Here is a 24,797-nt window from a genome sequence, read left to right on the forward strand (position 1 = left end):
TGGCTGTTTACGGGCCATCACTGGGTTTCATTGGAATATGGTGGTACCCCTTGACGAGGTCCACCTTGGAAATGATCCAGCAGTCCTGGAGCCTCGTGGCAGTCCTGGATGTGTGGGGTAGGATACCTATCTGTGACTGTAGCGTCATTTAGTCGCTTGTAGTCACTGCACAGACAGCTCTTTTGTACCATGTGCAGTGGAGAGGCCCAGGTGGTGTTTGAACAGCGGATGATCAAGCTCTGTTGAGGGGTATTGAAAGTTTGTCTGCTTCCTTGGCTACCAGGTGTGGGGTGCTGAAATCCATGTTGGAAACTGCCAAGAAATATGTATCAGCAGCTTGGAGAGGAACAGGGCCATGACAAGGAAACAGTTGGTGTGTCTGTCTGCTAGGGGCACCATTTCATGCATGAGCTTAGAGGGGTTTCTATCACCTAGAACTTGCAAATTTAGGATGGGAACAGCGCGCTCATGCCAGCTGAGTTCCAGGGAATTGAGGAGGAAATGTCGGAATTGCTTAAATTGCCAAAATGTCGGAATTGATTTTTCATGAAGGAGCTTACTTTGCTTACCCTCCTTTTATTGGCCCTTGACCAATTAAGCCCGTCACTCTCTCCATGCTCCTCCTCCTTCGAATACCGCCCGAGCTCTGGTTGCCGCCTCCGCCACTCATCTGCTCAAAGGAGATCAAACAGTTTCTGGATTTAGTTTCAAATTCTGTTAAATATTTTGATGGTCATTACTGTACAGCATTACCTTTGAAGAAAGGAGACATATGCTCCTTTAATTGCAGAATTGTGATAAAATTGGAGGCATTACTTGTCATGGAATATATTACAGCAGTGCTGATGAGTGATAGATTGGAGGACTTGTCAAGGAGTTGGTGGCATTAAAAAATGGAAAAGGTGAGGTTACAATTATAGGGGTGTATTATAGACCACCTAGTGGGGAGTGAAAACTAGAGGACCTAATGTTTAAGGAAATAGCTGAGATGTGCATTAAGCACAGGGCTGTTTTAGTCGGGGATTTTAATTTTCCTAATATAGATTGGGAGACACAGTCAGTGAAAGAGATGGATGGCTTAGAGTTTGTAAAATGTGTGCAGGATAGTTTTTTTGCAGCAATAGGTAGAGGTTCCCACTAGAGAAAGGGCAGTGTTGGGGAATGAAATAGGGCAGGAGACTGAGGTGTGTGTTGGGGAGCACTTCGGATCCAATGATCATGGTACCATTAGTTTCAGCTTAATTATGGAAAGGGACAGGTCTGATCTGACAATGAAGGTTTTTAAGTGGGGGAAAGCCAGATTTGATGGAATGAGAAGGGATTTTCAGGGGGTAGTTTGGGCTGATTTGTTTCATGGGGAGGAGGTTAAGGAGAATTGGAGGTTATTTAAAGGAGAGATTTTGAAGGTGCAGAATCTTTATGTTCCTGTTAGGATAAAAGGAAGGACCAAATGTTCAAGAGAGCCATGGTTTTCAAGGGAGATTAGGAAGTTGGTTCAAGATAAAAGGGAGGCCTACATTAAATACAGGAGGCAAGGTATGGACGAGATGCTTGGAAGATACATGGATTGTAGAAAGAAGCTTAAGAAGGAAATTAGGATAGCGAAAAGAAGGTATGAGTTGGCTATAGCGAATAGGGTGAAAGTAAATCCAAAGGGTTTTTTCAAATATACGAATTGCAAAAGGAGAGTGAAGGATAGAAATGGTCCACTAGAGAATCAGAGTGGACAAATGTGGGCGGAGCCGAATGAGATGGGTGAGATATTGAATGAGTTCTTCTCATTGGTATTCACTAGGGAAAAGGATATGGAAACATGTAGGATAAGAGAGGCAAAAGGGGTAATTATGAAAATGTAGGGATTAGGAAAGAGGGGTTATTGGAACTTTTGAGGCATATAAAGGTGGATAAGTCCCCAGGTCCCAAAGGGATTTTTCCCAGGACTGTGAGGGAAGTCAGGGAGGAAATAGTGGAGGCTCTGACAGTGATTTTTCAACAGTCACTGGAGGGAGGTGTGGTGCAACAGGATTGGCGGGTTGCAAACGTGTTTCCTCTCTTTAAAAAGGGCTCCAGGTGTAGGCCCAGCAATTATCGGCCAGTAAGTTTGACGTCGGTGTTTGGTAATGGAAAGTATTCTTAGAGATAATATGTATAATTATCCAGAGGGGCAGGGATTGATCAGAGACACCCAACATTTGTTTGTGAGGGGAAGGTCATGTTTGACAAACCTTGTTGAATTTTTTGAGTAAAGTAACTAGGAAGATTGATGAGGGTAGAGCAGTAGCTATAGTCTATCTGGATTTCAGAAAGGCTTTCGATAAGGTTCCACATAGAAGGTTGGTGAGGAAGGTTCAGGCACTAGGGATTACTATTGAGATAGTTAGATGATATTCACCAGAGAGTCATGGTGGATAACTGTCTGTCAGGATGGAGGTCGGTGATGAGCGGTGTGCCTCAGGGCTCAGTGTTGGGTCCCTTGTTGTTCGTCATTTACATTAATGATTTGGATGATGTATTGGTAAATTGGGTGAGTAAATATGTGGATGATACAAAAATAGGGGGAGTTGTGGATAGTGAGGATGGTTTTTGGGGACTGCAGAAGGATTTGGACGGCTTAGAAGAGTGGGCTGAAAGGTGGCGGATGGAGTTTAATACAGATAAGTGTGAAGTGCTTCATTTTGGGAAGAATAATCAAAACAGGACATACGCAGTGAAGGGGAGGGTATTGAGGAATACAGAGGAACAGAGAGAGAGAGATCTTGGAATAATGGTACATTGTTCTTTGAAAGTGGATTCTCATGTAAAAGGCTTTTGGAATGCTGCCCTTTATAAATCAAACGATAGAATATAGGAGCTGGGAGGTGATGTTAAGACTGTTCAAGGCATTGGTGAAGCCAAGTTTAGAATACTGTGTGCAGTTCTGGTCCCCAAATTAAAGGAAGGATATCGATAAGGTGGAGAGGGTGCAGAGAAGATTTACTAAAATGTTGCCTGGATTGCAGTATCTAGAATACAAAGAAAGACTGAGTAGACTGGATCTTTATTAATTGGAGTGTAGAAGGTTGAGGGGGGAATTTGATAGAGGTATATAAAATTATGAGGGGTATGGACAGGGTAGATGTGAATAGGCTCTTCCCCTTGAGTAGGTGAGATTGGAACGAGGGGTCATGTTAAGGGTTAGAGGGCAAAACTTTAGAAGTAACATAAGAGGAAGCTTCTTCACTCGGAAAGTGGTGGCTGAGTGGAATGACCTTGCGGAAGAGGTGGTTGCAGCTGGGTCAATTTTGACATTTAAGAGAAGGTTGGATAGGTGCATGGATGTGAGGGGATTGAAGGGTTATGAGCAGGGAGGAGGTAGGTGGGACTAGTGAAGTTCACTTATATCGGTGCAGACTAGGAGGGCCCACATGGTCTGTTTCCGTACTGATATTGTTATATGGTTATACAACTTTTCCTCCAAATTTTCCAAAATTGCTGAGTTAGACAGGTGCAGAGGAATAATTATTTCTTTAAGGTTTCCCTCATAAGATTCTGTGTCCATAATCTTATGATCCATAACTTCCTCAACCCTGTCAACAACTAACACTTCTGATACAGACTGTTCTCCACTACCCTTATCTTCTAAATAAGGTTTCATTAACAATTCATCCTTCAAGTCATATCCACAGGCCATTTCTTCAATCTCCTGTTCACTTACTACTTAAGTCACTAAGATCTGTATCTTCCCTCTCTTGCTGAATCCACTCATTCCTTGACAAAGAGAAATCTTTACTCTCACAATTAACCTGCTCTTTCAAAACTATTTCAGAAGCACTGGGCAAATCTCCATCAAATGGATCTTCCTCAGCTCTCATCATTTTCTGAGACAAAGACCTTGTTACAGCACATGCAGGATATATCTGACAATCCTCCTCAACCTCATCCTTACTGGGCTGATTTGTTAATCTCAAAACTGACCCAACTTTATCCTCTGCCAAATCATTCCCTAATAAAAATGAGACTCCCTGCATGGGCAACTTTGAAATAACTCCGACTACAACAGGTCCTTTAACTAATTCTGAATCCTGCACTATGTGGTGAAGAGATACTGACTCTACCCCACCTCCAACATCTTTAATCAAAGTTGTCTCCTCTTTGTCAATCTTTTGATCAAGATTTAAAACATTTTCCAACAACAGTGAATAAACAGATCCAGTATCTCAAAGAATTTTAATTGGAACCAGTGATTTTTCTTCCTTTACTGAAACAAAAGGTTTGAAAACATCTATGAAACCCTCACCAGGTTTGGCCTATCTGCACTCCTTAAATTCAACTATCTAAATACATATTTCTGGTAAAACCTCCTTTTCTTGTCTCTTTTTCAACAGCAAACAATTTGCAATAACATGACCAGGTTTCTTACAAATCCAGAAGATCTCTCCTTTCCCACCTTACCTTCATCATTTCTCTTAACATTCTCCCTAGATTTAATTTCAGGCTTATTAGTCTGCTCCACATTAACCCTATGAACATGTTTACTATTTTTAAATTTAATTTTCTGAATCAGGGCAAATTCATCCGCTAACCTTACCATTTCCTGCACGTCCCCACGTCTCTCTCATCCAGGTATAATTTAATCTAATTTGGAACACACTTTTTAATTTCCTCAATTAACATCAATTCTCTCAATCTGTCAAAATCATTATTTTATTCCTTATGAGGAACACCAATGGTCAAAACATACAGATTTCTTCAGAGCAAAATCCAGAAAGATTGGTTCCATGTTTTCACAAAACTCCTATATTTTTGTCTATATGCTTCTGTAACCAACTCATAAGCTTTCAATACTGCTTGATTAACAGTATCATAATTTGCCACTTGCTCTGTAGTCAAGCTAGAGGATGCAATTTGTGCTTTCCCCTTCCATACACTTTGGAGCATAAGAGGCCATTTTTCTTTTGGCCATCTTGAGCTCTCAGCAACCTTTTCAAAAAGCTGAAAATATGTATCTATTATCTCCCTCATCAAAAGGAGGAACTAGGTTTACCTCTACTATCCAAAAACCTCTCCCCGGGAGTTACAGCCTCAATTCTTTTACTTCCCACCATCTCAATTTTTATCTTTAATTGAAACCGTCTGTGCCTTTCAATCTTTTCCAAGTCATATTTTATTTGTCTCCCATCATCCTCCATTTTTCAGCTCCCTCTAACTCATATCTCCTCCATTTTTCAGTTTCCTCTGCCCCATATTATCTGTTTCTCAGCCTCTAACACCCTCCTTTTTTCTTTCTTCTTGCACCCTCCATTTTTCTTTTTCTTCTTCCACACTCAGTTTTTCTCTTTCTTCTGTTACGAGCCCAAAGGACCCCAAAACCCAGCAGCAATAGATATTCACGACGACAAATAGTTACTTAAACAAAAGTTGTTTTTAATTATCTTGAAACATTAAAAAATCAAACTTTAACTTATCACTATTAACTTATCTACCCTTCTAATTCTAAGTGCACGTGTATGTAACGTGTGTAAATTTAATAAAAGTTCTTTGGTTCACAGTTCAACCTCACTTCTCATTCTTCCAAGTTTACTGGTTGCAGGCAATTCTTATACTGTGCACAGAATTTAACATGTATAAAGTTCACCAGGCTTTGGTGCTCGAATTGTAAATGTTTACTGCTCAGGAAGGTTTGCAGAGAGAGATGTGTTGTTCCAGGATTTCCACAACTGAGGTACCACCATTAGTCACCTCAATGTCTTGCTGATGAAACTTGCCCCATCAGGGTTCTCCAGATGATAACCTCTTTCTTTCAAGCTATCACAGAGTTTATTCCTGTTCCACTTATTCCAAGAGAAACATCAGACAGATAGCACTTCCAGCCATCCGCCACTCTGGAGCTTCTGTTTCAGTTCCAACAAGCTTCTCCTAGCTTGTTACAGCTTTCTGTCACACACAGTTAAAGACTCCCTTCTGTCTCTCTCACTTTCTGAGATTCAAACTTCTAGGCAGCATGTCCTCTCTCTCTTGCAAAGCCCCTGACCTTCTCCAGCAAACAATAGGAGTTAGTCTTCTGCTCCCATCTATTGTTTTAGGTAAACAAGAACCTCTCAATGACCTCTGAGTGAGCACTTTGCAGAGAGGTCAAAGCCTTGCAAAAAGGTCCAAAAGAAACAACCTAACTCTGGTTGTTCTTTCAAGACAATAGTCTATTCATTTCATGACATCATTTCAATTAGCACCTACTTGTGAAATGTGCATAGCATTCTCCATAGTTTTTGTAAAGTCACTGAATATGAATTCTTCAGTATTTCAAATAAGATCTATTTTAAAGTGTGTGTATGTAACCTACTCTAATTTTACCAATTTATCTCCCAAAAACATTTCCAAATATTCCAACACACTTCTTCCACCCTCAGTTTTTCTTTCTTTCACCTTCAATTCTAATTGCAATTGAACAGATCTATCCTCCAGAAAATTATCTGTCTTTCTCAACAAATATTCCCTCATCTATATAAAATTTAATTATAATCCTCTGTATCTGTATTTTTCTCATCCAATGCTCGACTTCAGTCAGCTTTAATGCCATAGAAATAATAATCAGTTCCTCTTTTCTCTTGCTCTGCAAGCAATGGTTGTAACAAAAATGTATCAACATCTGTGGCTGCTGTTTTCCACATGCAAGCTTTAAATTAGCTTGAAAAAACCAATTAACTAATAGATTATAAAAACTCCAATTTTCAATCTGAAAGTAGAGCTCCCAAAAATGTTACAAGCCCAAGGACCCCAAAACCCAGCAGCAATAGATATTCACGAAGACAAATAGTTACTTAAACAAATGTTGCTATTAATTATCTTTAAACATGAAAACGGAATCACACTTTAACTTATCATTATTAACTTAACTAACCTAACTTAACCCCTTTCTAATTCTAAGCACACATGTATGTAATTTGTGTGTAAGTTTAGAAAAGTTCTTTCATTCACAGTCCAATCTCACTTCTCATTTCTCCAAGTTTACTGGTTGCAGGCAATTCTTATACAGTGCACAGAATTTAAGAGATTAAGAGATGGGGAAGTGCAGAGAGACCTAGGGGTACTTGTACACCAGTCTCTGAAGGCGAGTATGCAGGTACAGCAGGCGGTTAAAAAGCCAAATGGTATGTTGGCCTTCATATCAAGAGGGTTTGAGTATAGGAACAAGGATACCTTACTGCAGCTGTACAGGGCCTTGGTGAGACCCCACCTAGAGTATTGTGTGCAGTTTTGGTCACCTTATCTAAGGAAGGATGTTCTTGCAATGGAGGGAGTGCAGAGGCGATTCACCAGGCTGATACCTGGAATGGCAGGAATGACTTATGAAGAAAGATTGCACAAATTGGGATTGAACTCCCTGGAGTTTAGAAGATTGAGAGGGGATCTCATAGAGACATATAAAATTCTGGCAGGACTGGACAGAGTGGATGCAGATGGGATGTTTCCAATGATGGGAAAATCCAGAACCCGAGGCCATGGTTCAAGGATAATAGGCAAACCATTTAGGACCGAGATGAGGAGGAATTTCTTTACCCAGAGGGTGGTGAATCTGTGGAATTCATTGCCACAGAGGGCAGTGGAGGCAGGTTCATTAAATATATTTAAGGGGGAATTAGATATATTTCTTCAGTATAAGTGTATTAAAGGTTACGGAGAGAAGGCGGGGACGGGGTACTGAACTTTTAAGATCAGCCATGATCTCGTTGAATGGCGGAGCAGGCTCAAAGGGTCGAATGACCTACTCCTGCTCCTATCTTCTATGTTTCTATGTTTCTAAATGCACCAGGCTTCCTCTCAGGAACGTTCTTGTTGGTTTTCAGAGAGATATTTGTTGTTCGCTGGACACCCATAACTGATTCCTTGTAACCAGTCACTTCAGTGTCTAGCTGAAGAAACTTGCCCCATCAGAGTTTTCCAGATGATAACTTTCAGGTTACCACAGAATTCCTTTTTGTTTTACTATTTCAAGTGAAACATTAGGCAACCTGTCCTCTCCTCTTGCATGAACCACAAGTGTTTGACCAGACTGAACTAATCAGTCACAACCCATTTTACAAATGAGGTTTTCCACAAGCTTGCCAGCTTGTCCTGTTCCAGTCCCATCTGCTGCTGCTGACTGTAAAAACGCAGAACACTTTCTCTGTGAGAAAAAGCTTGTTTTTTTCTCTTTGCTTACAAAACCACATGATCCTCTTCGAACAGCAAGTTCTACTCCAGAGAGCCTGTGGCTCTGACGAGTTCTTTCATCTTTTGCCTTTTTGTGAACAACAATCCATTAGTGAAATCTCTTGGGCACTCTCCAAAGCTTTTGCAAAGTTTCTTGTCGCCAGAATGTCTAGCATGAGCAGAGCTCCAGTATATTCAATGAGATCTGTTTTAAAGTGTTTATATGTGACCTACACTAAAAAAACCTGCCCCAATTTATCTCCCAAAAACATATCTATAATCTGTCACATTACATAAAGTATCATCTACAAAGTTTGGTTTATGGTAGTAATAAGATGGTAATTTAGAATATCATAGCCCACGTTTCCTCGAAGATGACACATTTTGAAATTTGGAAAATACTAGAACTGGAAAGTGTTGTCTACAGTAAGTTCCAACTTTTTACCAATAAGCAACATTCTTTTTCATCTTCTCCATCTCTGAAAAGTTTGGTGATTACAATAACTTCTTAATATCCATTTGGATAATTTCACTTGGCCCACATATAAGTTTTGTTTCCAAGACACACTCATCTGTACTTTTTACAGAATCTGACCAAGTTTGGACAGTTTAACTTGGCCCACAGTGAAGTTTTTTTATTTCAAAACACACTCATCTGTACTCTTTACAGAATCTGACCAAGTTTGGAAAGTTTCACTTGGCCCATACTTTGTTATGGGTTTCAAAACATTCTCATCTGCACATTCTGAAGAATCTGATGAAATCTCCAATTTCAAATGCCAAATATTTATCAAAACCCATTGCTATTGTTTTTGTACACACAATATAAGCCTTTTAGTTAGCTTTCAAAAAGATCTTTAACCAAACAAATCAAATATTTATTGATCAAATAAGTTCTCATTAAGCTCAAATCTTTGTTTTTTTATCCCAGGACCTCTCACACAAGCAAGAGAAGATGAGCCCCCAATTATGTTACCCACTAACAACCCTTTTAATTATGTTTGGGATTAAAGGGTTTTTGTTAGCACCAACACAGAAACAGCAATGGAAAATTCACCAGACAATGGCAAATATAAAGTAATAGTCTTTATTAAACTATTAATAACATAACATTTCTTACTTAACTCTAAGCTTACATAGAGAGGGTGCAGAAAAGGTTCACGAGAATGTTGACAGGATTTCAGGGTCTGAGTTCCAGGGAAAGGTTGTGCAGACTGGGGCTTTTTTCTCTGGAGCGTAGAAGATTGAGAGGGGACTTGATAGAGGTGTTTAAGATTTTAAAAGGGACAGACAGAGTAAATGTGGATAGGCTTTTTCAATTAAGAAAGGGGAAGATTCAAACTAGAGGACATGGTTTAAGATTGAAGGGGGAAAATTATAAGGGGAACATGAGGGGAAATTTCTTTACGCAGAGGGTGGTGGGGATGTGGAATGAGCTTCCGGCAGACGTGGTTGAGGCGGGATCATTGGTTACATTTAAGGAAAGACTGGATCGTTACATGGATAGGAGGAGTCTAGAGGGGTATGGACCGGGTGCTGGTCAGTGGGACTAGGAGGGTGGGGATTTGCTACGGCATGGACTAGTAGGGCCGAACTGGCCTGTTCTGTGCTGTAAGTGGTTATATGGTTATAACTCTAAATTAGTGGTTCTCAACCTTTTTCTTTCCACTCACATACTACTTTAAGTAATCCCTATGCCATCGGTGCTGTGATTATTAAGGGATTGCGTAAGGTGGTATGTGAGTGCAAAAGGAAGGTTGAGAATCACTGCTCTAGATCCAATTGTTACTGAAATTCTTTGCTTGAGAAAAATTGTCATTGGCCCATTTCCTTTGGAGTTATGAAACCGTGCACATAACAAGTCAATGAGGTAGGATTAAAACAGTGGATTTCAAACTTTCTCTTTCCACCCACATGTGATCCCTTACTAATCACAGAGAATCTAAGGCATAGGGAATACTTAAAGTGGCATGTGAGTAGAAAATGGTTGAGAACCACTGCTCTAAACTTAACCCCACTATGTGCAAAGGTAAATGTATGTGTGTGTGTATAATTTAAAGTCCCACTCTGTGTCGATCTTTAAAATTTCAGCATCATTTTAGTCTTGCTTGAAGGTCTTAAATTCTCAGTTCAGAAATAATTATATAGGAATTTTAAACTTTATATCTTCAGGCCTCTTTTACTTACAACGTGGTTATCCACACAAAAAATCTGCCCTCTCTCAAAGACAGCGAATGTGCTATTTTCTTCCACAATGAATTCACAAACCCAGACAAGGGTTAAACAAATGTGGTTATCTTCTTCCAAGATGAAGTCATATATCAGACAAGGGTTAAACAATGTGGTCAAACACAAAAATAGATTCAGTAAAATTCTGTCCTCTTTTCCAAACAGGCAGCAAAGTGGACTTCATTCATTCAAAAGCCATGGATTCTGTGTTCCCCTTCTTCTAGAATTTACACACAACAGCATACGACCATCAATTTTATACCATCAGTTTTATTTCTACCAAAATTCTATTCCTTTTTTTAAAATATATTTTATTTATAAATTTTAAATCATATAACATATTCATACAGATGTTACATAACTCTATTCTTTTTTCAAAACCATTCCATATCCATAACAACCTTTGACCTCATCTCCTTTCAAGAAGCTTAAGTGGCTTTGATTAAAAACAGATGGCTTTCTCAGCAGTTCTTGAATATTTAAGACCCATTGAAATCCATCAGCTTCTCTGCCCAAGACACGTCGACTCCGAGAATTAACTCTTCTCAAAAAACAATAGGATTCTAAATGTGCTGTGACCTGTGTATGACCCCAACTTACTAAGAATACAGATACAATATTTTAACTCTATAATTTACTGACATTTTTGTATGAAATTTAGTTTAGCATTAAAAAGAGTAACATAAATTCACTACAATATGCAGACTTTCCTCTTTAATTTTACACAATGTTGTCAACTCATTCTTAGTTTATTTCGCCCCTCTCATATTTTACTCATAACACACCTTTACTTCAATTTTTATCATCACCTAAATCACTCCTTAAGCAGATCCCATCCATTACTGATGTTCAATTTCGACAGCACCTTCTTTGCCTAAAGATTGTCACTGACCGAGTCTTGCCATTAGGCCTTTCCTTCTTAAAGCTTTGAGTCTCCATCTTTGCCATTTAAAATGTTTTTACATCCCAATGGGACAAAATTTTGTTCATCCCTCACACACTGTCCCTGTGCCGTCCATTGCTTTACACCACGTAAGGAGAGCCTTAATGCATTATGGAAGCTAATGTTGAATGTCTGTAATCATTTGGGACTGTCATTACGAAAGGTTAAAGATGTATAAATGAGGTGTTATAAGCAAAAACTGTAATTTGTAATGATGACAGGAAAAGTAACTTGAAATTCCAATCAGTTTTATTAAATTGTAAGTACTAAAATATACAAAACACTTTTCTATAAGACTCCTGCCAAGCCAGTGGCAACACTGTAAAGATTCTCAGGAACAGCCTGTAAATATTTCAACAGTTATCATAAACTGGTCTTTTGTGCTGTTGTCTCAAGTCTGGTTCTTCATTTCCATCACTTAAAAATGGCAACTACACTGAATAGCTGTAGTGTAAAGACGCTGAAGAGCCCTTATTAAACCACCACCCTGCGTCATGATGGTTCAGCACACACCTGGGCAAGCAAAAAAAGTTTTTTTTTAAAAGAAAACTGCCAAAAACACAAAGCAACTATTATTGTAGGTCAAACCAATCCAAAAAAAATTCTGTTAAATAAACAAAAATATTGGTTTTTCCTTCATCATCTGGCCCCTGACTGCAAATTCTATTTATTAATAACAATCTCCTTTTTTATCCAACTTGATGCCTTAGTAATAGGAATTTCTGAAATCTTCTGGTGCTTTCTCATGTATTGAGTGACCAATTTGCCAAACAAACTGCTCATTCTGCCTGCATTGACGAGCCAGGGGCTCTTCCAATCTTTGCTCTGAAATGCAATTTTAAGAACAGAGTTGAATGATCAGGCACCACTTGCAATATTAGAACATTAAATCCATTGTTCTAATGTTTAAATAAAATAAAAATCGTGAAAGAAATTTATAAAATCTTGAGTCATTATTGGTTATTAAGGTTTATTTTACTCTAAAGAGTAATGCAACTCTGCATCACTGTATTTACTGTCTACACTTCACTCTCATAGGATTGGATCATTGAGGCAACTACAATGGAACATCAGGATTAGTAGATTACACAGATGGAACTCACTGTTGGTTGATAATAATTGAGAATCCTTGAGCTACAAACACCCTTTAATTTACTAATCCAAATATAGCCATCAAATACATTGTCTGCCTTTACAAATCAACACCAGAACATTCACCATGTCTTAATGAAGATCTCAACGTGAAATATGAGACAAAGAACCCTGTCAAAGACAAGCAATATAAAATAATGGTTCAATTTATACTCAACAACCCCAAGCCTACAACAATTTACTAAAATGGGAATTTGAATTTCATATCCTTTCTTTACCCAATTTGTGAATTTTCTATGGTATCAAATTCTAGGAGTCATCCTGTTGATGGTGGATGTCCACAGCCAACCACAAAGATTCTGCAAGCAGAATCTGCAGTTGAGGGTTTTCCTGTACAAAATAATGGATGTAATGCAATTTATTAGTTGGTTTATTATTATTTTATATAATTTGACTATACTAGATCTGGTATATTTCCACATTCCTAATCATAACAGGTTAGGAAAGTACCAAGGTAAACCTTGCTTTTTGACAAATATTAAATCAATAAAATAGACTTTAAACTTAATTTGTTTCCTCTGTCAAAATTGCACTTAAAATCTAACAGTTAGAGTAAAGATAACCAACAGCATAGTTGCAATATACAAAAACTATATATATATTTCAAACCGGGGGAAAGCACTGGCTAAACTTAATTTTGGGAATGTTTGAGACCATCACCAAGATACTTCACTCCTTAGATTATCTTCCAGTAATGGAGCGAGTGCACAATTTAGTCTAATAACATTCAATTGTAATTAATATAAGACAAACTTTAGCAAACTTAAATATACAAGCATAAGAAAAAGACCAACACTAATGCATAAAATAAGAATTCAACATCAACACTAGAACAGGCCCCCCCCCCCCCCACCCCAGTAAAATAAAGCAAAAAGCAGTTATACATTTGTTCAATGTGATAGGTAGCAATTGCACAATGCAAACAAAAAAAAGTCTCAGGGGAAGTCTTGGTTCCATTACCACCAACTTTACATCTCTTGGAGTATCCATTTCCACTGCCCCAGAAACAAAGAAAAACACTAAAAGTAAGCCACGTATAAAATTTAGCAGACACTTGTGCGCTGGTGGAAAATGCCAACACAGAATGCAAGAAAATCCTAACAGCACTGCATAAGGTTAAGGTCATAGCTTATTTATCTATTATAACCACTCTATCACCATTCTCTCAAACTGTTTCTGGAATGTATTAAAACCCATAAATTTTATTGTACAAATACTCCATAAAAATCCATTCTGCCCACCTTTTGTCACTGCAGTAAATAGGACAGATATTAAGTGATATTCACCTGTAAAATACTTTTTTTGACAACAGGCTGAAACGTGAAAGAAAACTTCTCCTTAAACTGCAAATCAGGCGACTCAAATTTATTTACTTAAAATAAAACTAAAGTAACAGCATCTTAACAGTCAGGTTTTTCACATCAATTTGAAGGGTTAGAAAACACTTTGTTAAAATGAATCAGCAAGATATTACTTAAATAGAAGCAGCCATTTCTTTCTTTTAAAGATGATATTAAAATATTTGGAAGAATGGATAGTCAATTAAAATTACACAGTAAATCCTCATGTAAAAGAATGAAATTGTTCAGAACTAGGAGGCAGGCACTGAGCAAGAAACACAGAACCAGTGTATTCAGGGAAATGAAGCAGGTTAGAGCCGTCTCAGCCACTTATTTCATCATCCTGAACATGCAGCTTTAATATTTCTTGCTTAGTGTCCATTAGATGTCATTTGTCAGTGGACAGAAAATTTAGCCTAATTAACTGCAAATGTGGAATGCAGCAGCATTTGAGTAAAAGAATTGTTAGCCATTAGGGGCAATAATTTTTCCTTATTCTTCAACTGTTGATTACAGTGGAGTATAAATTTCAACACATTCTAGCAAGTGATATAACTAAGATTAAAACCTACATGGTCTTGTATCTGCCATAAATCCAGAAAGAACCAGTAATCCAGCATCAAAAATAACATAATCAAAATCATCCCCAGTTTCATTTGGTAAATTAATGGGGTAAGTACATTGAATACAGTTGTGTTTGACAAAATGTTTCCCTCAGAACCCATAGCTGGTGGGATAATGCAATTTGCCACAATACAGTATAATAGGCTCCTAATCAAATATCCAAATAATCCAGACTGTGAAGTGCAGATAGTTAAATGGGATCAGGTGCAAGACTTCCCCTGATCAAGCAGATCTGGCAGAACAGAGAAATATGAAGAATGTTCAAAGTTAACAATGTGGTTGGAAAAGAAAGAAAGGAAAGGAAGAATAGAAACAACCTAAAATCTTCAGTCAGTACTCAGAATTTTATGAGTTGCATTTATTTTATATTTCAGAAACTTGGTTTCCATTGAAAATGCATTGGTTAAAGCCTTTGCAGATCTCTTTTAGATCATTCTATTCAAAATATAACTCATTTAAAAATAGTGGTCTGGATTTTTTTAAATGAGAAAATTGAAAAGACTGTCAGTTTTCAATACTTAACAGCAATTATTGGAGTGTGCACAGTAATCCAACATCAGTTGTCAGTGATTCTCAGCTCATCCACTGTGTGGACTTCATATACTCAGTTTTGACTCACAGTTTTGACTGTTTACAAGATAACCTTAGCTTTAAAAAAAAAATCACCAAAAATAAATGACATATAACTGAATTCATAATAGTGTAAAAAGCTATAATTATTGCTTAAAAACCTCATTGGTTGTGAACTCTACTTTACATATATGGCTTGCAGTTATTTGGACTATTTCAAAATTCTATGCCCATTAATGGAATCCATAATTAAGGAGGCCAATAACGAAACATTTAGAAAAACATTAGCCAAACTGGGTGAACAAGGTTCCATGCAAATGCAAAAAAATCTTTTTGGATGTGATAGGATGGATGATGGAGAACTTGCAGATGAAATGTATTTGGATTTCCAGAAAGCTGGGATAAAGGATTGGGAGTAACCTATTGGCACAGATGGGTGAGTGACTACATTGGATTGGGACAAATGCATCATTCTAGGGACCTCAACCAATACAGATTAATTTGTTGATTTGGATGAAGGGGCTAAGTGTACCATAGCTAAATTCATTGATTACTGTAAAGAAAGATAGAAGAGTTTTTTTATTGTGAGGTGGATCAAGTGCCTGCAAGTGGATAAGTCACTGGGCAAGAAGTTAATAGATGGGGTATAATATGAGAAAATATGAGGTCATACACTTTGGAAGGAGGAGCACATACATAGAGCAAACAATTAAGGTGGCAAATGGAATGTTATCCTTTATTGCAAGGAATGTTTTAGTCACTTTATAGGGCACTGGTAAAATTGTATCTGGAGAAATCTTTATAGATTTGTTCTGTATATTTGAGGAAGGATTTAGTTTAATTAGAAATACCAAGATCCACTGGAGCCTGGAATGAGAGGGTCAAGGATTTGCAATGATTTTTCTCCCTTTTGTTCAGTTTTCTATCATGAAAATGGTTGGTGGATTGTACTTTGTTTATTTACAAATTCACATTTTCTCATCAATAATGTCATTATTTATTTTAGTCCCTTAAAATAAGGGCAATAATAAAATGGTTGAAAGTCCATCTGATGAAAAATAGATGAAATCCAACCAATTTTATCAGGCCATCTTTTACAAAAAAAATTAATTTGGAATAAAATTATAAATGAAAAAATTGACATCTATTCGACAGCAGACATGGATCGATTGATTCACACATCAAGAGCTATTACAATGTTTCTTTCTGTGGGGGTGGAGTTTGGTGATAGCTAACATCTTTCGCTATTGCTTTATGCAAGTTATGCATTTTACTGTCTGGTTTCTGAAGTCTTTAGACTGAACTGAGAATTGAAATTAATGTGTCCTGATCCGAATGCTTGCCTTGGCAAATGATCTCCTCGTGTTAAAAATAACTCTGAAGAGTGGGTAAGGAAATAGCAGCCCTTCACCTACTCACTAGTTTAGAGATTTCCGCACAAACATCTCCAAACTTTTAAGGCAATCGACTTCGACTCTCTACAGTCTGCACAAGCTCAAGCACGAGAAAGCACGAGTTCCAGCTATCATAATGCAAATACTGATCCGAGTGTTGTCAGGATTTTAGTCCTGGTTATTGCGGTCTTAATATATAACAGCTAAATTTATTCATTTGAACAAGGACCTCTACGATGCATGTTCAAACATATGCTTGCCATCTTCCTGCTGTTACTAATTTGAATACCAGCATATGACAGGACAATGCTGGGAGCACAGAAAAGTAGATTTAAATGCTTAAACGTTCAAAGGATGAGTTTTATAGAATGAAATATGTATTCTGCTAAGCAGCAAGAAATGATGGAAGAACTCCAGTTCCACACACGCATCAGCTACCAATAACTGATATCGACAAATAAAAGCCTCTCTGCAGTGCCCTCCAGTGACTGGTCAAGAACAACAGGATGGACCCATGGAAATGTGCTTTCTCTAACTGAATCCATTTCACCCTGGTATTTACAACTTTATCTGGACTAAAGGAATGCTCTACAAAATTAAATCCAGTATTTCCTTCAGAGCCTTCATTCTGCACTCATTAATTTTACTTGGTTGTGGAAGTGATTACATTTTTGAACACCAGTAGTTGAATTTGCCTCAGCTATCGGGAAAGAGATGCTGCAACTTTACGTTTTAAATTTAATCACAGGAGCGTTTAAATGGCTTGATCACACCACTTTCACAATTCAGCCAATAAATGCAATACTGTCATTCTCTGAGAGGACTTCACATAGAATAGTGTAATACTGTTGCAATAACCAGGAGCTGTTTGCCACATGGTGGGGAGAACAGGATGTACAAAAATAATCAAACTGTTGTGTGAACAAATTGATTATTTGCTCTCAAACCTGCCAACCAACTTTCATAAAACCAGAGATCCCTAAATAAACCGAGTTTGGTCCAAGAAAAATGGACAAAATTTATTCTTAATAACTACCATTGTTGAAAATTCAAAATACTTGTGAAAAAGAGATTGTCTGATCTAGCTTTGCATTAGTAAACAAATACATTTATGGCTTGGTACCAAATAGGTACTTGGGTGGATAGTATTAAGCCAGCTAAATACTAGAAAGGGGAATGTTTGGTTTAAAGTCCATAGCTCACAGCATTTACATGTCCTCTTTCGCCTCATACATCAGTCACTAAGTCCCCAGCTGTGCTATAGGCTTGCAGTCTCCATTTACACCATATCCCTTCTTTGTCACGTGGGCTGATGTAAAGACCTGGGCAGCATCCAATCCACTTTGGCTCTGCTGTATAACAAACAGCAACAAGTCTTGGCTTCCTTTTACCCCAGTAGCAGTGTTTCTCACATCATTGCTGTGATATTATTCACTCCTGGCAGTTTGCCCATTTTGATACATTACGGATCTTCCTCCATATCATCTAGATTGGGTGCCATGATGAAGTGTTTGGGGTACTGGAGATGGTGTTCTTGGGAATATTCTTCCCAACGGGCATCGTCACTTTCATGGGTGATGTACCGCTCTCCTTTCCTGGTTTCAAACTCTCGGAGATCGAGCCACGTCTGATAATCCTGTGAAAGCAAGAAAATATTTCAATCATGACTAGTATTTAAATACACAGAAGTAATCCTGTGAAATGTGGGGGGGAACAAAAAGCCCTTCCAAGTGAAGCATAGCTCATACTGTAGTAAAATACAATAGTGGAATCAGTCCATTAGAGCTAAGATCCAAAGATTAAAGTTCATTTGCCTTAAATTACTACTTTCCTCTGTCCAAAATAGGACATTAAATTAAAATTAATAATTCATTTTTAATAACGTTGCACATTCTTGATTGCTATTTCAGGATCCTCTCTGAAGCTTGAAGAATGAAGAGGTCCATAAAGAGAAAGGAAAAAAAAAATCGAACTGGTGGGAAGAAATGTTACTTCATTACTTCATCACACACACAAACTGTGCGATATTGCACTAAGTAACCTTCAAATGAAGGAGAAAGGAGGGATCTTCCTCCCCCCCCCACCCAAATGGTTGAAACAGAATCCTGATTCGGAATTGATTGCTTCTGATTCACTAAACTCCAATCTCTTATGACAAAATTATGCAGCTGGATCAGATTAAGGCTGTACTCTCAACACCGTGTTGGAACTTCATGGTAGTCGGCAAAAGTTGCATGAAACTCAATTCAATTTTGTGACTCAAATCATCTTGGCAATATGATATCCACTGCTTCCGAAAACCAATGAAATCCAAGGGAATAATTAGGAAACTGAAATCAATAATCCCAATTTAGTTGTTGCCCCGGTTAAAAAAAAAACACACATCATTGGATGATATATTTTAGAAACTTATTGTTAAAAAAAACTTTTGCCATTTAAAGGGGCCATCAAAAAATAAAGGCAGTGGCAAAATTCATAACATTTGTAAATGAAAATTATGTCGGTGCTCCATTTAACAGGAATGATGGTAAATCATGTACGTCAGCACCTCTACTTCCTCAGGAGTTTGCGGAGGTTTGGTATGACACCAAAAACCCCGGCAAATTTCTACAGAGGTGTTGTGGTGTAGAGCTCGTCGAAAGAACGAGCTCTTCACAGGTGGCCGACCAGTCCGGAATGATCCGACCTGGCTAGGGACACAACCCTTTAAGGCCCAGACAATAGGTGTGGCTTAGCTCTCAGCCAATCGCTGTAAGCACAGTCTAGATACAGTAACTATATACACTATGTACATTGGTGATAGATCTGTACTATCACAGGTGGAAAGCATGCTGACCGGCTGGTATGGGGACACCAATACCCCTGAGTGTAAAGCCCTCCAATAGGTAGGGGACACAGCCCAGGACGTCACAGGCAAAGCCCTTCCCACCATTAAGAACACCTACAGGGAACAGCAGCAGTCATCAAGGATCTACACCACCCAGCACCCTACTGCCATCAGGAAAGAGCTGCAGGTGCCACAAGCCTCACAAGGTTCAGGAACAGCCGCTACCCCTCCACCATCAGACTTCCCAACAACAAACTTAATCAGGGACTGATTTAAGGACTCTTATTTTTGCACTTTATTTTTTTTTAAATTCTCTCTGTATTGCAGTTTGTTTACGTTCATTACCCATTTACAATTCTTTATTGTTTACATGTATATGCTGTGTACAGTTGTTTTTTTTGCACCAACAGTAAGTGGTAATTTAGTCTTACCCTCAGGAAAAAGGAATCTCAAGGTTGTATGTCATGTCATGCAAGTACTCTGAGAATAAATCTGAAATCATATTTACCTGTAACCAAGGGTGACTGAGTGATTTGTCCACACTGTAACGTTTTCTCATCTTTACTTGCAACAGGTTGTTAATTAGATCAATGGCTAGCAAAAGAGGCAAAAATTCACTGTTAGAGGTGGGAGGTAGCCAGAGCAAACAAACAGCACATAAAAATAACAACACTATTCCAACACTTTGTGAAAACAGTTTAAACCTAATAAGTTGACCATGCAATAAAGAGAGAGCAAATCGAGTGGGGATTGGGGTGCCAATATGTCAGTAAACTCTACAAGTTTCTCAGTACCTCGAGGAATTTAGATGTCATAAAAGGGACATGTAATTTTATGTAATATGATCTATGATTTAATTTTGTTATCCTTTTACTCTATGAACTGAATTGTAAGATATGAATCGTAATGGTATTCAAAGCAAAAAACAAGAATAGAAGAATGGTCATATTTTAGATACATTTAACGTAGCAGTTTTTACAATCTAAGGTTAAGAAGATGTTTTGTAGACAATGAATGCATTTGTGGTAAAAGGGATGGATTAAACACAGAAAGTGATGGAAACTATTCAGGTATTAGAAAGTATCAGTTCTCTCCATAGATGCCAACTTGCTGACCAATTCCAGGCATTATTTCAGATTTCCATTCTCAATGGTTTTGTGTGACTATCGTGTAGATAAAGTCGCCAGATAAAATGCACAAAAAGCCACGTTTAGAGTAGGTGCGTGGCCGAACTGCTAGGCTGCAGAGAGAGAGAGAGAGAGAGGGAAGGCAAAGCCAGAGAAGATGCACACAAGATTGAAGATTTTAAAATGGAAGCACTGGTGGGGCAAGGCACAATGAGAATAAGAATGATGAGCAAAAGGCATCAGGTGGGGATTAGAATGACTGGAAGTTTAATATACGTAGAGGATGGGAGATTGACAAGGGAGCACTGGAATAATGAAGCAAAAAGCAAAATATCTGCAGATGCTAACAAATCTGAAACAGAAAGTGCTGGGCCCAGCCACCTTATGTATTCTGTTGAGACAGAGAAAGAAAAACAACGTACTGTAGAGAGTTCAGGAACTAATTGACCAGCCTGATACTTTAACTTTGTTCTTCTCCCTGCAAAAGTTGACTAACCTACTGAGTATTTTCAACACTTTCCATTTGTAACCTGAAATAGTTGATGGCAAAAGCATGGAGAAGTCGAGCCTTTTACTCAGGAGGAAGTAGGTGGTCAGTCAGAAGAACAAACTGGGCGGCATGGTTGGCACAACACCTTTACAGCTCCAGCAGTAGGGACCAGGGTTCAAATCTCGCGCTGACTGTAAGGAGTTTGCGCGTTCTCCTGTGTCTCCGTGGATTTTCCCCGGGGCCTCTGGTTTCCTCCCACTGTTCGTACTAGGAGTGTAGGTTAATTGGAGGTAAATTGGGTGGCACAGACTCATGGGCTGAAATGGCCTGTTACCATGCTGTATGACTACATTAAAAAATTTCTGGACAAAGCTGTGCAGCAAGATCGTGCAGTTCATCGTCTGAGTAGTGCCAGGAGAAGGAATTACATCAATGACACAGGAATTAAGTTTGTGACAGTTGTTGATGAGACAATGTGCAGCATGCCAAAATCTTAGCAGTGGAAAACTAAGGCTCATCCACAACTAGATCTCAGACAAGTAACCTGATGGCAAACAGGTGCATGGAGGTTGTGGTGTGATACATCAATATCATTAATATGTATCAGTTTTATACAGAAGCAAGACGTACACAAGGCAGAGTAATTATGTAAATGAAAAGAATCTGGAAGGATATTATAAGTGCCTTAGCACAGATGTTCATGTTTAATTGTAGAGTGAAATCCCAATTTTACGTGCCCCAATTCAATGCATATTCGGATATAATGCAATGAGTCACTGGGCCTGCTGATCAGCCTGTACTGTCCGCCCGGCATCTGAAGTACATCATCTAGCCCTCAGCTGCCAACACCTGGAGGCATGCACACTGGCGGCCACTGGTGGAGGCTGGGAGCCGAGCTGGTCCACAGCATCCAGCACAGGTGACAGCCATAGTACAGTGGGTTGCTGTCCAGGCACAGCATGGCCAGGCTGCACACCAGCGCCAGTGCACTCTCTTCCAGCATGGCCAGCTTATACAGCCGCTGAAGGTTCTGCTCCTGTAGGGAGCTGACGCCCAGGTAGTGCTGCCAGTTTGTACAGGTAGGACAGGGATTCATCCAAAGTGGAGGTGAGGCAGGCTGAACAAGTAAGTATATGTAAATAACCCTGATTATGATTTTTTTCGTGATGACAATTTTTGGATCCAAACGATCTCATTATAAAGGGGTTTCTCTGTAGCTTCTTTTAGAATCTGTGTGTACTACAAGATCTTAATTCCAATGTAGCTTCATATTCTGAGACCGTGCACCTTAATAAGAGACAACTGGATTTCAACACCCACAACATCTGAAGGTTGAAAGACGCAAAACATTCCCAATACATCCTGTTCCCATTGCAAATTAGATGCCTTATATTTGAACATGAACTTGTAAACATAAGAGCTTATGGTTAATTTCTACCTTCACTGGAAGTTTCTTTCCATGGATTTGGTGGATACATGAATGCTGCATTTTGGATCTGGTCATTAATATCTTCATCTTCGTTGAATGGGAAAGTGCCACTGAGGCTCACATAGATTATAACACCCACTGACCACATGTCCAGTGACCGGTTGTATCCTTTGCTCCGGAGGACTTCTGGAGCAAGGTAGGCTGGGGTTCCCACAACCGACCGTCGGAATGATTTCTCACCAATAATGCGAGCAAACCCGAAGTCACAAAGCTTTACCTAGTTGAAGATTATTAGAAAGAAGTCAAAATTCAGCTTTGTTTCAAGACAGCTTCAGAAGATAATTACCTAGGGGCATCCCTGCACACTCTCTTCAAATTACAAACTGTTCAGACTGGTTCCATTATCATCCATATTTTCCCCATAATGAAAAATATCTAAACAGTGGAGGAGATCCTGAGCCAGTGGATGAACATTACATTAATGAAACGCAAAGAGCAATTATGAGCACAAGATGATTTGGTTCTGGCTAGGTATAGATTGACTAATGCTTTCAAACCAATGGGCCTAATTCTGTTGCTCTCGATGTTCCATACACATTAATATTCAGAAGGCAAAAGGTGCTCAGCGAAGTGATCTCCCACAAGGCCTCCAAGTAGCCAACTATTTCATATCTGAATTATGCTCCTATACTCACGTCTGTCCGTGGCCTTATGAACTATCCCCACCAAGAACGCCCCCAGATTGGAGGAACAACACCTGATTTTCCACCTGACCTCTCTCCAACCAGATGGCATAAACATCAACTTTTCTGGTTTCTGCTAACCTGCTCTCCTCTTCCCCCTCCCAGATCCCCTCCCCCACCCCAGTTCTCCTCCCTCCCTCCCCTCTCCCCTCACCTATCCATCCATACATCTCTCCTCCCCTTGATTGCTGCTGTCCTCTCCCTCCCTTCTCCACCTATCACCTCCTGCCTTTGCAACCACACCTCCCCCTTTACCCTTTATTTGGATGCCTGCCAACATTTTCCCATCCCTTGATGAAGGGCTCAACCGGTTACATATTTTTTACTTTTGTTATATACAGGACACTGCTTGACCTGCTGAGTTTCACCAGCATTGTGTGCTTTTACTTCAACCACAGTGTCTACAGATTTTTGTGTTTTAATATTCAGAAGGTAATGTGTAGGACAAAACACGAAGCAGTGAACAGGGGTGCAGTGCTGCCAGAGTGCAGTGCTGCCAGAGTTCAGTGCAGCGCCACGCCTGCAACTCATTGGGCCCACTCCGGCATCTCATCAGGCCACTTCGGGACCTCTAAGGAAGCATTCGGCACGTAGTGGCAACAGAGGAAGCCACCCCCCCCTTCCCCGCCCTGTTCTTGGCAGCAGACACCCCTCCCCCCCTAACCATTCTAGGCAGTAGCCCCTCCCACCCTTACACCCCGCTCTCAAGTCTCAACAAACCTCCTTGTTACCGTTTTGATGAGCTCCGGCACCTAAACATTTACCACTACACCACTGGTACACAACTATTACATCTCGAGTGGCTGATAAAGCAAGCCAGTGGGACGGATGGATAGCAAGTAGATTATAACAATCCTTATAACTATGAAGGACAGTTTATTTTAATAAATGCAAGGAAATAAGCTGGTTATTTCTGAGATGTACAGTACTTTGAATATTGGGAAAGAGCCAAGGTAAAATAAAACACATCGGCAATATAGAACGCACCTGAGGAAATGGATCCGCTGAGGCAAGCAGTACATTCTCAGGCTTCAGGTCACAATGTACAATATTCTTAAAGTGTAAGTGTCTTAAAGCCACCAGAATCTTTAAAAAAAATAGATAAATGATAAATTCAGTTAAAGAGATTTATTTATAAAGTCGTCAACTTTGGGAAATTTGTGTTTTCATTCTACAACTTATGCAGAGCGATAATTTTAGGCACCATAAGACCAAGAGGGATGTGAGTTATGTGTGTCATATTATGCCACTTGGTTAATTAAAATCAAACATAATTCTGGTTAACTATATCTGTGCATCACTTGCTTCCATAGTTTTTTCTACAATCGAGTGACAGACATCCAGCTTAATGTTTTCTTTAAGAATCCATGTCACAACTAAATACAAGTGAGAGGTTTGATCCTGAAAAGCAGCAAAGTGTCAATTAGGCCCAAATCGGGTTACAATGTACATGAGGGGGAGTGCGCTCTCTGGTGGGCACTTCTTGGTCGGATAACCTGGCTACATGCTCAGTCGTGGAGAGGGAAAAGAAAAACTAACAAGTCACAAAGTATAGCCTCACACTAATGGAACAAAAAAAAACCTTCCCATCTGCTGCTTCTCAACCAGAGCTTCTGTAATTATTTCTTAAGAGACCGATATGGACTGCAGGCAGAATCATTGAGAACTAGTGGGGTTTCCCCTCAGTCTGTTGTGGCTTCATGAAAGTTCTTGGAACTTCTGGCTAGAATGGACTCAAGTGGTTATCTGTAATGATTTTT

The 24,797-nt window shown here is 39.1% G+C and overlaps 1 protein-coding gene across 2 annotated transcripts in view; it reads right to left on the bottom strand.

Annotated features, from left to right (window-relative positions):
* Positions 1–13,843: 13,843 nt before the first annotated feature.
* The window catches only part of prkd3 (protein kinase D3), a 384,168-nt gene continuing 373,214 nt past the window's right edge, over positions 13,844–24,797 (bottom strand). For both annotated transcript variants that reach the window (XM_069930973.1, XM_069930972.1), the window contains exons 16-19: positions 24,025–24,123; positions 22,304–22,571; positions 19,757–19,842; positions 13,844–18,057 (exon numbers count right to left, since the gene is read on the bottom strand). In XM_069930973.1, coding sequence (XP_069787074.1) covers positions 17,884–18,057; positions 19,757–19,842; positions 22,304–22,571; positions 24,025–24,123 — 627 coding nt within the window. In that variant the 3' untranslated portion in view covers positions 13,844–17,883. The remainder of the gene's footprint in view (positions 18,058–19,756; positions 19,843–22,303; positions 22,572–24,024; positions 24,124–24,797) is intronic.

Source organism: Narcine bancroftii, chromosome 4 (genome assembly GCF_036971445.1).
Source record: "Narcine bancroftii isolate sNarBan1 chromosome 4, sNarBan1.hap1, whole genome shotgun sequence".
In the NCBI taxonomy this organism is placed as follows: Eukaryota; Metazoa; Chordata; class Chondrichthyes; order Torpediniformes; family Narcinidae; genus Narcine; species Narcine bancroftii.